This window comes from Lissotriton helveticus, chromosome 5_1 (assembly GCF_964261635.1).
Source record: "Lissotriton helveticus chromosome 5_1, aLisHel1.1, whole genome shotgun sequence".
In the NCBI taxonomy this organism is placed as follows: Eukaryota; Metazoa; Chordata; class Amphibia; order Caudata; family Salamandridae; genus Lissotriton; species Lissotriton helveticus.
In genome coordinates, this window is record NC_136065.1 from 342,466,012 (window position 1) to 342,479,673 (window position 13,662).

Consider the following 13,662-nt stretch of genomic DNA (forward strand, 5'->3'; position numbering starts at 1 on the left):
CTCCTGCCTGAACTGGAATGGACACTCAACATTGCCCCCCTTGTCGCCCGGATGAAAACTGATCTTCGAAATTGGCAATCCCTTCCCTTCAACCCGCTGGGATGAAGCGCCCTTTTTAAAATGATGATCCTCCCCCGCTTCCTCTACATTCTGCAAAACACCTCGATCTCCCTCACAAGCAGTTGGTTCAGAGAATTGGATAGCGTGCTGATCCGATTCTTATGGGGCAGGGGACGCTCACGCCTGTCCCTCTCACACTCCCGAATTCCCCCCTTAGATGGTGGTATGGGGGTCACCAACCTCCACGTCTACTACCTGGTCACCAAACTCATCGTGATCCATGACTCGTTTGCGGGTGGTTGGTCTGACACCGCCTACCGGGTGGAACTCACTGTTCTTGAGTTTACACAACTGCAAGGCTTCCTTTACGGCTCCCCAGTGCCCTGGGACATGCCCTCCATCACCAGGTCAGTCCTTATAGGATGGCGTGTCGCACTCCGCTCAGTGCGATAGGACCGGAAGCTGAAACGGCAAACGCCCCTTTGGTGTGGCACCTGGAGGGGTTCCCTCATTGGGATCTGGTGGGAATAACCCTTCTAGGGGACGTGTGGGTGGGGCACCACATACGCTCCTTCTCTGACCTACAGCACCGACACTCACTCCTACACTCCCAGTTTTACAAATACCTACAACTCCACCACGCCCTCCACACTCACCTCCCCATACCCACTTCCCTTCCGAAGTTTAGTCCCCTAGAGGCCCAAGTCATGATGGGAGATCTGGGGAGGGGAGGGGTTTCCCGAATATACCGTGCCCTGATTAATAATTCCCCCACATCCTTGGATCACCTCAGGGAGCGATGGGAGGGTTGGGTGGGACCCTTGGACGAAGCTGATTGGCGTGACGCCCTTATGGCGCCCAGAACCCTGACCACGTCCTCCAAGTTCCGCCTGGTCCAGCTCTACTTTCTCCATGCGGCCTATTTGACGCCGGCCCGTCTTTTTAGAGCAGGTGTGCGCTCCTCCCCGGCCTGTGCCCGATGCGCTGGTACCCCGGCTGACTTCTTCCATATGGTGTGGTTGTGCCCGGCCTTGGATTCCTTCTGGAGAGGGGTGGTTGGAGAGTTGACGGGTGCGTTGGGTTGGGTGGTCCCTCATGACCCGAGACATCTGCTTTTAGGAGTGTTTGATGGTCTAGACGGCTCCCGAGCCGATAAGCGTCTCTTGGGAACGGCGCTAGCAGTAGCGAAACGGGACATTGCAGCCAAATGGTCTCAGGCGGAGGCACCAACCTTGAGGAAATGGAGGAGGGGGGTAGATTGGTGCGGGACACAAGAAGAATCCGTCTTTGAGGCCCTGGGTTGTCCAGAACTCTTTCATAAAGTGTGGGGCAAATGGTTTGGCCTGTTACCACCATGATGACCTTGTTACATTTCTGTGTTCGGTGGGTACCGATAACTTCTTCTATCTATGCTCCTATGCTTTGTGGAGTCAGGGGAGGGGGACAGGGGTATTTTAGAGGGCACTGTGACTTGTTACGGATGAATTTCTTTGTGTTGAAAACCTTAATAAAAATTGATTATCAAAAAAAAAATGCCGAGCTAGATGGAACAGGGAATTTGCATCACTGCAAGCAGATACTTGCAGAACTGCACACCACCGCTACATCGCTGGGCGGACAACAAGTTACTAAATGTGACTCCTTTCACAGAGCTAATTATATATGCTTACAGTCCCATGAGTACAAGTGGTAAACCGGACCCGCTTTTGTGTATCTTGTTTTTATTCCGACTGCTATGCTCTTTTTTTATGCATCCACTCCACTGCAAACCAAAACACATGGGTAAAAGACATTGTAATTTAGAATGTCAATAGCATTGCAAATGTTTGTTTTATTTTTATTTTAGACATAGCCCTCTCAACTGTATCTTGCTCTCCAGCTGCAAAAAACGTTTGCACATTTTCTGCAACATTTTTCTTCTTTGGTGAGCCTATTTAATTTAGTTCAGTCTCAACGTCAGCCTAACATATGGTGATCTTGGGCAATTTACACTGTTTATGGCCAATTCACTGTCAAGTGCTTTTCACAGGAAAGAATCAACCACTTTGTAACACAATTTAACAATGTTTGGTTTTCACTTTGATGTGTAAAGCATATGCTTTATTCATGACATCTGTGGCATCTCGTTTTCGATAAGTTTAAAGGCAGCCTTTGTGTATATGTTTAGCTATACAATAATTATATATTCCATCTGCAGCTGTGCCTTTTTGGGAACACACGTGTTACTGAATATAAATGATTTCCTCATTTGTCGTTGCAGGCACTAGGGTCATGATTTATGGTGAGTGCAGCATTTGCAGTGGCACAGGGCCAAAAGGTTTAGGTAACCCACTGAGCACTGACTATTGCAATATTTTACTACTAAACAAGTAGTCACAAGTACAGTTACCTTGCAGGCACTAGGGTCATGATTTGAATGGTGCAGTTGGAGCAGTGGCACAGGGGCCAAAAGGTCTAGGAAACCCATTGAAAACCGATTATTGCTGTATGTTTCTACTAAACAAGTAGTCTAGAGTGCTTATTTGCTTCTTTTATAACCATTGCACCCAAAGTAACATGTAGCCTAAACCATCACTGTAATAAAAGCTGTAACCTATTGGACTTTTCTTCTACCTACAACTTATGTAACATTCAGCGCATTTATATGGCACAGTTTCACTGTTTTTGTTTGGTACTAAAATGCTTCTGAATCTGTACACACTAACACCTTGGCAAGGGCATTCTCCATTCTATAACATTAGCACTTCGCCCTTGTAAACACAAAATAAATACTTATAACTTACCATATGGCAATCCATACCAAGCATTGGCAAAGCCAATAGGGCTCGCTTATGCGACATCTATTGGCTTTCTTAGTGTCTTATTTAGCCATATTATACAGCAGCACTAGTTTCAGTGCAGCATAACTGAAAATCATTTTAAGTAGGACTATAACACAGCCAATGCTGGATATGTTATAAAACTGTTTTACATTACTTTCAGCCATTTGCAACATAGCTAAAAAAACATTTGCAAAGGCAATAAATCTCAAATAGGCAAGACCTATTGGTGTTGCCAATGCTTGTTTTTATAAAGGATAACAAAATACAAAACGTCCCCGTAGGAATTATTTAACCACTATAATCTAAATTATTAGTTAGCCACCACAGTGATCAATTGTTTAACAGAAGCAAGGAAAAAACAGAGTTAAACTGTTCTTTATTATTCTATAAATTATTTTCTTTCTCCAAAAAAATGTAAGATATGGCAACAAAAATACTACTACATTGGCAGACTCAATTCTCAGTAGTATGTGACAACTTTTGCTGATCACATGGAAAAACCAAATGCCATGCTCGGGAAAGTGCTTTTCATAATACAATCATTGAGGATTCAAATGATGATACATCCATAAGCAAAACGATGTCAAGCGTCGACGTTGCGGTCCCCCGTCGGTTTAAACAATCCATAGGACCATCTTCAGGACCATACGTTGCACATATTAATCAAAGACCTCCAGCCAGAAGGCGTAAGACTTGGAACTCCAATGTCCTAATGTAGATGAAGTCAAACGATCTTCACCTATATCGCCTTACACACCAAAATCAGACCGCTGCCCGAAATGGAGCTTGTACGTCACTTAGTTACGTGAGGGGAGCACCGCCGTTACTACCCGCTCGACTTCAGCGTTTGTTTTTATAAAGGGCCAGCATTGATTGATGTGACTTAGAGATATGTTTACCTGATTAAGCACCGGACAGCCTTGAAAATAATCCTAATGAGATTGTAAATTATTCCCAGGTGGGCTTGATTTCCCACGGCCCCTCTAAATTTTAAGTTTTTCAAATACTTTCCACAAGGAACTTTTTAATTGTGTTCAGACCCTAGACAATATGAGCTTTTTTCCTCTGTAACAGAACATGGTATGACAGGATCAAAAACTTGCACTTTTGGGGCATTGATGATGCCAAGATACCATTGAAGCAGCAAGTAACTGGCATTGATGTTGTGAATCACCTTCTCACCTAGAAAGACTGTAGCCACATAAAAACAACAAGCATTTGGAGCAAAAAGCAGGGCAAGCCGCTAGTATCACCAAGTTAATCTATCAATCAGGGGTTTCTATAGCGCTGCTACTCAGCCGTAAAGGTCTCAAGGCCCTGAGGGGAAGGCTGCAGATCCGTCTGGGTGCAGGGGTTCAGTCAAAGAGACATCCTTCCTGAAATGGGTTAGCGACAGAGATTGTCTGAGATGGAGGGGCACGGTGTTCCAGGTCTTGGCAGCGAGGTAGGAGAAGGATCTTCCTCCGGCTCTTGTCTTGTGGATCTGTGGAACGGTGGCCAGGGCCAGTTGGAATGAGGTTGTGGTTCAGATATGCTGGTCCTGCTTCATGAAGGGCTTTGTAAGCATGTATGAGGAGCTTGAAGGTGAATCTTTTGTTGACTGGGAGCCAGTGTAGTTCTCGAAGGTGTTCGGTGATGTGGCTGTGGCGGGGGATATTGAGGACCAATCTGGTTGTGGCGTTTTGAATGTTCTGTAGTTTCCTGAGGAGTTTTGGGGTGATGCTGGCATAGAGTGTATTGTCGTAGTCAAGTCTCCTGGTGATGAGTGCATGAGTGACCATCTTTTTGGATTCGGTGAGGATGCATCTGAAGGTCTTTTGAAGCAGGCAGAGCATGTGGAAGCATGATGAGGATATGGCATTGATCTGGTGGTTCATTGTGAGTGCGGAGTCCAGTATGATGCTCAGGTTACGTGCGAGGTTCGTGGGGGTGTGAGGGGTGTGGGGTTCCCAACGTTGCAGGCCACCAGGAGTCATCCCAAGCTGAGAGGGTGGGTCCCAAGATGAGTACTTTGTTCTTGTTGCAGTGTAAACAATGCATGTGTCAGAGGTACACTTTTGCACCTAACTGAAGTAATGGACATCAATAATGCTGTTTACAATGAAAATAGCTTTATATCACAAGATGAGATAAATGTAAAAGGTATGGCCATTAGGCTGATAGTATAAGTTAGAAGTGCTACTTCACAGGGTGTGTTGGCACTGGAAGGAATAATGTCATAAGTTGGCAGTGATGGAAGTAAAAATGTATACCATGGCTCTAGCTCTATAGGCTATATAGGCTCTAACTGCTGCCATGCACCACCAGGAAACAAAGGTTATCTGAGGAGAATCCTGTTGAACAAAGCCAGGATCATCAACAATCAAATGCTCAAGCTGAGGGACTTTAGGAAGTGATAAGGAATTTGACCCCTATCCATAAACACAGGGTCCTGCCTAAGGAAGTGCAGGATGGCCTCATTCTGGAGTAGGTGCCGCACAACTGGCACCCCCAAGGAGGTAAATCCTGAGTCAAAGCCCAACCCTGCAGTGGGTCCCACTCAAGAGGGAGTGCTACCATCAGCTCTGGAAGTAGAAGAGCCTGTTGAGCCGCACAGGCTGCAGGACTGTTGACTTGTTAAGTTTGCCACAGACAGCTCTACATTATACATGCTCCCTCCTTCCACACTATTTACATCACTGCCTCAGCCTCAGCCTCCCCACCCTACCCTTGTACTCCATGCTACCCTTATCCTATACCATGTACTTAAACCATTCATCCATTCAAGCACATGCCATTCTTTTAGCAATCAAGCAAACCCTCACTCTTCCCTGCAAGCAATCATTCACTTACTGCCCCTGCCTTGTATACTGCCCTTCTCCTACTTTGTTCCCATCAATTCCCCAGTCTTCCTGCATTATGCTTAAACCACAACCTACTTGTGCCCCCTACATGCTACACTTCCATTCATGTGTTCATACAGTTATTCATTAATTTATCTACTCATTCGTTCACTTACTCGTCCTTGCATTCGCTCTTCAAAGCATGTACTCAGTCCCTCACCCATTCAGTGCCATGCAGAATCATAAAGGGTGCCCAGCTTCCCTTCACGATCCAGTCCACTTGGTCTGATAACCGCGGCCGATATGTCAGGGTTTCGGGTCTTTGGGAGGGCAGAACCGTTTCATTCATATCCATATATGTCCCCCCGGTGCTGCAGGTCAACATGTTCCGTGACCTGGGTCGGATGTTTCTCACCCTACCCATGGGTCTTATGGTGCTTGGTGGCGATTTTAATGCCGTCATGGATGGTGAACTAGATAGGCGCCCCCCACGTGTGTTGTTGCCCTCCCGCAGATGGCTGCCTGACTTCCTCTCTACTTCGGGGTTGGTAGACGGTTGGCGTCTTCGCCATCCGAGTGCCGTCGAATACACACATGCATCGGCGGCGCATCATTCTCTTTCCCGGATTGATTACGTTCTGTTGCCGGCGGCCCATGCGGCCGCGGTTTGTGAGGTGACCCATTTGGCGCGGGGGGGTCTCTGACCACTCGCCAATCTGGCTTCGATTGTGTGTGGGACGGGGAGATGTTGGTAGAGTCGCCCCCATCAATGCTTGGCGCTTGCAAGACCCTATGGTACAGAGGGAACTGGTGCGAGCCACGGACAGCTACTTCCGTGACAACAAGGGTTCGGTTACCTCTAAGTGCTCCCTCTGGGAGGCGTACAAGACTGTCGCCAGGGGGGAGGTTCTCTCCCTTGTCGCAGGGCAGAAGAAGAAGAGAAGGGCTGAACTAGACAGAGTGGAGGCGGAGCTCTCGGCCTTGGAAACTGCCGTCTCCTCCGGGGGCGACCCGTGGGCGGATCACTGCCTTGAGCTGCTCCGGGACGAATACAAAACTTTAACTCGTGACGGCGCCAGGGTGCAGCATGACATTACTCAGGATAGGATTTATGAACATGGCGACAAGGCCGGGAAGTTGATTGCCTGGTTGGAGAAGGGAGACTGGGGGTCTAGGCTGGTTCCGGAGCTGCATATTGCAGGCTCTGCGGACACGTCGGACCCCCAGTTGATTGCTGATGAGTTCGCTCGGTACTACGAGGAGGTTTATACCTCGTCGGGTGCTTACACTGAAGCCGAAAATTCTGATATGATACACGACATACCGATGCCGGCTCTATCGGATGACGACAGGACATTTTTGGACTCTGCCCTCACGTGTGATGAGGTGGCAATGGCCATCAGGGGGGTACATTCTGGCAGGGCCTCCGGCCCTAACGGTCTCCCTATCGAATTGTTTAAACCTCACGCCAATAGACTGGCTCCATACTTGAGGGATATGTTCACCGAAGGTTTGGAGCATGGTAAGTTGCCCTATTATCAACGGATTGCCAACATAGTCGTCATTCATAAGGAGGATAAGCCTCGGTTGGATTGCTCTTCGTACCGCCCGATCTCCTTGCTGAATGTGGAGCCCAAGGTATTGGCAAAGTTGCTCGCAACACGTCTGGTGAAGGTTATTTCCACCTTGATTCACCCCGACCAATCCGGCTTTATGCCTAGACGCAACACGGCACTCAATCTTCGGCGGCTCCACGGTGTGTTGGCGAGCGCGCCTTACATTCATGAACCTACGGTTTTATTGTCGCTGGATGCCACTATGGCTTTCGACCGTGTGGAATGGCCCTATCTTTTTGTGGTCCTGGCTAAGCTGGGATTTGGTCCTGTATTTATTTTTTGGGTTCGCCTTCTTTATTCGGCCCCTTGTCCCGAGTAGTTGTGAACAACCACAGGTCTCGCAACTTTTCTCTCGGGCGTGGCACTCGTCAGGGTTGCCCCCTTTCACCTCTTTTGTTTGCCCTGGCCTTGGAGCCGTTGGCGGCCTGGGTGCGATGGGACCGCTCAATCAAGGGGTTGTGTTGGACTCCAGAGTGGGAAGACAAGATTTCGCTTTATGCTGACGATATCCTGTTGTATCTGACTTCCCCCCGGGCCTCATTGTTTGTCTTTATGGATGTCCTCGCCATCTTTGGACGGTACTCCGTTTTTTTGATCAACTGGGCAAAGTCGGTCCTGTTTGTGCTGAGTGGTGATCCACCCAGGGTGCCTGTGAACTGTCCAGTGAAACTGGAGCCGATTAGTTTCCGCTACCTCGGGATCCACATTTCGAAGGACCCCAGAGTTCGCTTCCGCTTGAATCTATGGCCTCCCTTGGCCAGGCTCCGGGCGGATGTTGCGAGGTGGAAGACGTTGCTGCTGGGCCGAGCGGTCCTCTTTAAAATGATGGCCCTTCCGCGATTCCTGTACGCTTTACAGAACTCCTTTAACTCTGTGTCCCCGTCGTACTTTCGTGAGATCGAGTCTCTGCAACGCGGTCTCCTGTGGGAGGGGAGGCCGCGTATTGCGCTCTCAAAATTGATGCTGCCCTGGTATGATGGTGGGATCGGTTTGCCAAACATCCATAGGTATTACTGGGAGTCGCAGTTGGCCCCCATGGATCCCCGGTTGACCCGGGCTATGCGATGGACCGTGGTTAGGTGCCGGGGGGAGAATATACCCGTGTTTTGTACGCGAAGCGTGGTCGCTTTTCATTGAAGAGGCCCACTTTGTGCTCCACGAGAGTGTGGCATGAGGCCAATAGTGCTCTTCGATGGGCTGGGCGTTTGACATTGTCCACGCCACTGTGGAACACTGAGAGGCTAGGGATGCTCTGGAAATCGAAAGGCTTCAATCGTTGGGACCTGATCGGTATATCGCTGATTCGTGACATATGGGGTAAAGATAGGATGCTGACGTTCGAGGAGTTGCAGGCTAAGTACAAATTGAGCGACACCAGGCGGTTCCGCTACTTCCAGATCTGCCATGCCTTGAATGCAGCTATCTCTGGCGATGAGGTGCTACCGGTGGCCTCCCCGCTGGAGGATCGCCTTCTTGATGGCCTCCTGCCCACCAAGGCGATCTCTCTTACATATCGCAAATTGATCAATCACTCAGAGGACCCCTTGGTGCGCTTACGCGACCAATGGGTCGCTGACGGCCTTGTTCTCGACGATGAGGACTGGAGGGAGGCGGTGGCATCCCCCAAGGAAGTGGCGGTCCCAATGAGGCTCCGTTTGGTTCAGCTTAGAATTTTGCATCGCTCTTACATCACCGGCCTGGGACTGCAGAGGATGGGCTTGGCTGGGTCGGCTGATTGCCGGCGGGGTTGTGGGTTGCCGGGATCGTTCATACATATTTTGTGGGAGTGCGAGAGGGTCCGTGCTTTCTGGAAGCAGATACATGCTAAGATGAGTGAAGTGTGGGGGCTGAGAGTCGACCCAGAGGCGTGGAGATGCCTGTTGAATGTATGGGAGCCTACGGACCTGCCGAGCCATGGTAAGGTTTGGGTGGCTCTCGCTTGCGCAGTTGTCAAACGCAACATTGCACAGCTCAGGGGTGCGACCCGGGCGCCCAGGGTCGGAAAATGGATGGAAGATCTTGACTGGTGTATGTTTCGTGAGAAGTCTGTGTATGTTTCCAGGGGGCGGCCCCGCAAATGGGTCAAGATATGGGGAGCTTGGAATGAGTACCGAGGTAGCATTTGTGACCCACCAGACCTGGACCCGGTCAATGTGGACCTGGAGGACTCTTAGGCCTGTTTTACTCTCCTCAATTTATATTGTAATGTATAGAAGTTTATGTCGATATATTGCAACTGTGGTTACCCTATGCACTCCGGTCACCGTTTAAGTGTGTATTTGTTTATTTCAATAAAGAGATTTAAAAAAAAAAAAAGTGCCCAGATTCTGAGAATGCTTCAGGACTATGCAAGTGTCAGGAGTGCACTGTACAAAATCACTTACTCCAACATACACTGTCACTTCCTTTCTCCTACATTGCTGTCCTCTTTATCCCCTTACATTTGTCCCCGAATGCCCAAACTTCCACTCACTGTCCTTGCCCATTTCATCTGTTTGTGACCATAGTATGCATCTGTGCATCCATCCATGCACTTACCCCCCAAGCAACCACTCAACCATGCACTCACTCGTCCACCCATGCAAACAGCTAGTTTTATTTACTTAATTTTTAATTTTAATTATGTATTAACCGTCTTTAACTCAGCTTTCTCTCCTATTACTCAATAACTTTAAGCTTGCCTTTGATTATGTACAGTGGTCTGCTGCCTTTTGGCTAACTTTGCATAATAGAAATACTATATAAATTAATTTGTACATACATACATATATACATAAGTGTTCATATGTGCACTCACGAATCCATCAGACGACACAAGCAGTGAACATGCGCTTTCCCTCACAAAGAAGTTGTATTGACTTTGCCAATGCTTTTTGGTGCTCCAACTTATGGTTTTTATTTATTTCAGTCATGCGTGTCTTCCAGCAATAACCAGTTATTGCTTTTTATTACCTGCATAGCCTCACTCTCACTCTGGCGTCAGTCTTTCAGTGTCTATTATGTATTCCTTCCCTGATTTTTTGATGATGAAAGAAACTTCGTTTAATTTCAGTATGTGATTCCCTAAAAAAATATCTGGTGTTAATATATGTAAGCTATAAAATACAAAAAAAATATAAAATAAAAAAGAATATAAATATATCAAATACAAAATATAAAAAGGGGTAAACTATCAATATGCAAATGTTCATATCACCTTAAATAGAAATTAGATAAAGAGGAAAAAATCATCTTGTTGGTGCTGTTTGTCAGTTCACTTGACGTTTTTAAAATGACTGCTGCTTTCTGCGATTGAATAATGAGAACATGCTGAAACTTGTAAAACAAAAACATCAAATTGCAAGGATTATACAAAAAGAAAAATGTGTATAAACTCTTTTGTTACCCAAAGGTTCTCCCCGATGGTGTTCCTGTACCTCTGTACTGCCATTCCATGTGTTGCGCTGTTGGAACTGGAGCTGCTAAACAGAAGAACAAGTAACAGGAATTCTTCATCTACCTACACTTCCTGTAATAGGACCGAGGATGTAAGTATTGGTAATCCACTAGCCAGGAAAAGAAGACAGATTCGCACTGCTTGTGCATGCTGTGGTCATTCCAATAATGTGTGGTATCATTATTACTTCAGATTCAGCTGTTGAAATAATGGGCCGAACTGAGGAATAGCCAGGAGAATCGGGAGCTAAATTACAAATTCCACAAGTATTTCCTAAATTCTGAGGAACCCTCATGGTCTCACTTGTAATCAACCAGTAATAAATCCCCCTCCCTGAGTTATGATACATCTGTTTGTTGCCGGGATTCTGCGAAATCACAGAACTACGATTGGGACCGGAGAACCTTAGTAGGTAGGGATTGAGTTACCCTACCACCTTAGACCAATGAGCCCGGGACCGATTAGCTATAGTGTCTCATTTGTCCTCCTACTCACTCACAGAGGAACAGGTGATTAGACAACCAAAAACACAACACTCCCGACCCTCTCAGGAATAGCGGTGAAAGAATACACCCTTTCGTTCTCACACTTGTACTTGTCCACAATAAGATCTGACAGAGAATCATGTGAAATAACTCCCCTTCTTCAGAGGAAAAGTGAATATATATATATATATATATATATATATATATATATATATATATATATATATATATATATATATATATATATATATATATATATATATATATATATATATATATATATATATATGGATGTGTGTATAGATCTTGGAATTACTAAATAGGTGTGTTGTAAGTGGCATTGGTATGTCTATTGTATTGAAAATGTTATTTTCTATTTTTGAATGTGTGTAATAAAGGTTATATTAGGGTGAGAGAAGGTCTGCCACTCTTCCACAAGGATGATGTCATCAGTGATGTCATCAGTGATGTCATTTGATATGTAATGAGTGATGTCATGAGTGATGTCACTGACCATGTCATGAGTGATGTAATATGTGACGTCATCAGCAGTGCATTGCGGGCGCGCGAGTTATAGTTAGCTTGCTGCTTCAATGACCTTGAAAAGACAAGCGCGAACCCAGGAAATTTTCAGTGCATTATTTTATTTCGCCGATGCCGCCATGACGCGTTTCGGGAGATCCCTCCCTTGATCACATGGATATATACATATATATATATATATATATATATATATATATATATATATATATATATATATATTACCTACTGGCGGTCGCCAGTAGGTATATATAGTTAGGATTTTTTCTCTATGGGATTTTTGAAAATTCTATGTCTAATAACTTTGGCGTTTGTGGACGGAATTGGCTGAAATTTTCAGGAAAATGGAACATTTTGTTTCTGAGCAGCCCCTGAAAATTTGGGGGGGTTCGTCAAGGGGGGGCCGAGAAAAAAGGGGGGTCCCAAAACGTGTTTTTAACATTGAGTTTTCCATAGGGCGGTTGGCCTCACTTTTAGCCCGAACGGCTGAATGGATTTGCACGAAAATTGGCAAAATTGTAGGGACTGGTAGCCCGATGTGCCTTTGCTAGGTCTCAATATATGTGCTCCAGTGGATTTTGAGAAATTAACGTTCAAAAAAAGATATATATCTGTAACAGCGGACCGGGCAGCGCTCCAGTTCGCGTACTTTTCGCGTTACGGAGCTTTGTGAAGCGAAGCTGATTGGTTCTCCGGCGTCTGTAAACATTCCAAACAGTCCGTAGCGGCCGCCATCTTGTCTCTCGGTAGGATCGAGAGACAAGAGGAGGCCAAAGCGAAGGGGCAAATGACCGTAAGGGGGCATAGTAGATCCTCCCTGACCCCCTAGGTTTGATGTGGAGGTTTTAAAAGGGCCCCGCGGGGCAAAAAAAAAAGAAAAAATAATAATAATCGAACGGCTGAATGGATTTGCACGAAACTTGGCAAAATATTAGGGACTGGTAGCCCGATGTGCCTTTGCTAGGTCTCAATATATGTGCTCCAGTGGATTTTGAGAAATTAACGTTCAAAAAAAGATATATATCTGTAACAGCGCTCCGCTTCGCGTACTTTTCGCGTTATGGAGCTTTGCGAAGCTGATTGGTTCTACGGCGTCTGTAAACATTCCAAACAGTCCGTAGCGGCCGCCATCTTGTCTCTCGGTAGGATCGAGAGACAAGAGGAGGCCAAAGCGAAGGGGCAAATGACCATAAGGGGGCATAGTAGATCCTCCCTGACCTCTTAGGTTTGATGTACCATTTTGCCAAGTTTGGTGTAATTCCGTTCAGCCATTCAGGCTGTAGACGTATCTAAATGTCCTATGGAAAATTGCATGGGGAAAACACATTTGAAAGTGTTGAAATTTAGAACCAATTAAAATGTTACTTTGGTTTTGTATTTGTGTGTGATGAAAGTTAATTGGTTATGTATATATCTAAAATGAGAGGAAACCACAGCCATTTTGTGATACTACTGTCTGAGGTACATTTGTGAGGAATTTTTGGTGCTCAATTTCTGGTGTTTGGTTTACACAGTACTAACACTTCTCCTACTTTTAAAAAGGTGAGTTGTTAATTTGTAAGGGGAACTATGTTGTACACTTTAAGATAATTTGAAAAATGTTTTCTGTTATTTATTTACAGTCCTTCTGTTATACTAAATACTTGATAAAGTTAGTTTTATATTATGTATTACTAAAAACGATAAATGAAAGTGATTATTTTTTTCTGCAATTTACAGCAAGCAATTTCAAAATAAAATGGCTCACAATGAAGAGACCGTGGCAATTTCTTTTGAATTATCCACTACATTTATTGAAATTGACAGCACCAATAATGAAGCATTCTCACAAGGAGGAGATGACTTGAATGATTTTTTGGATCAATCTCTTGATGGCGAATT

General features: G+C 45.7%; 1 protein-coding gene across 1 annotated transcript in view; it reads left to right on the forward strand.

Moving 5' to 3' along the window:
* LOC144753147 (transmembrane protein 26-like) overlaps positions 1-13,662 on the forward strand; it is a 76,298-nt gene that overhangs the window by 43,249 nt on the left and 19,387 nt on the right. Inside the window, exon 3 of the mRNA XM_078640923.1 lies at positions 10,712-10,847. Coding sequence (XP_078497049.1) covers positions 10,712-10,847 — 136 coding nt within the window. The remainder of the gene's footprint in view (positions 1-10,711; positions 10,848-13,662) is intronic.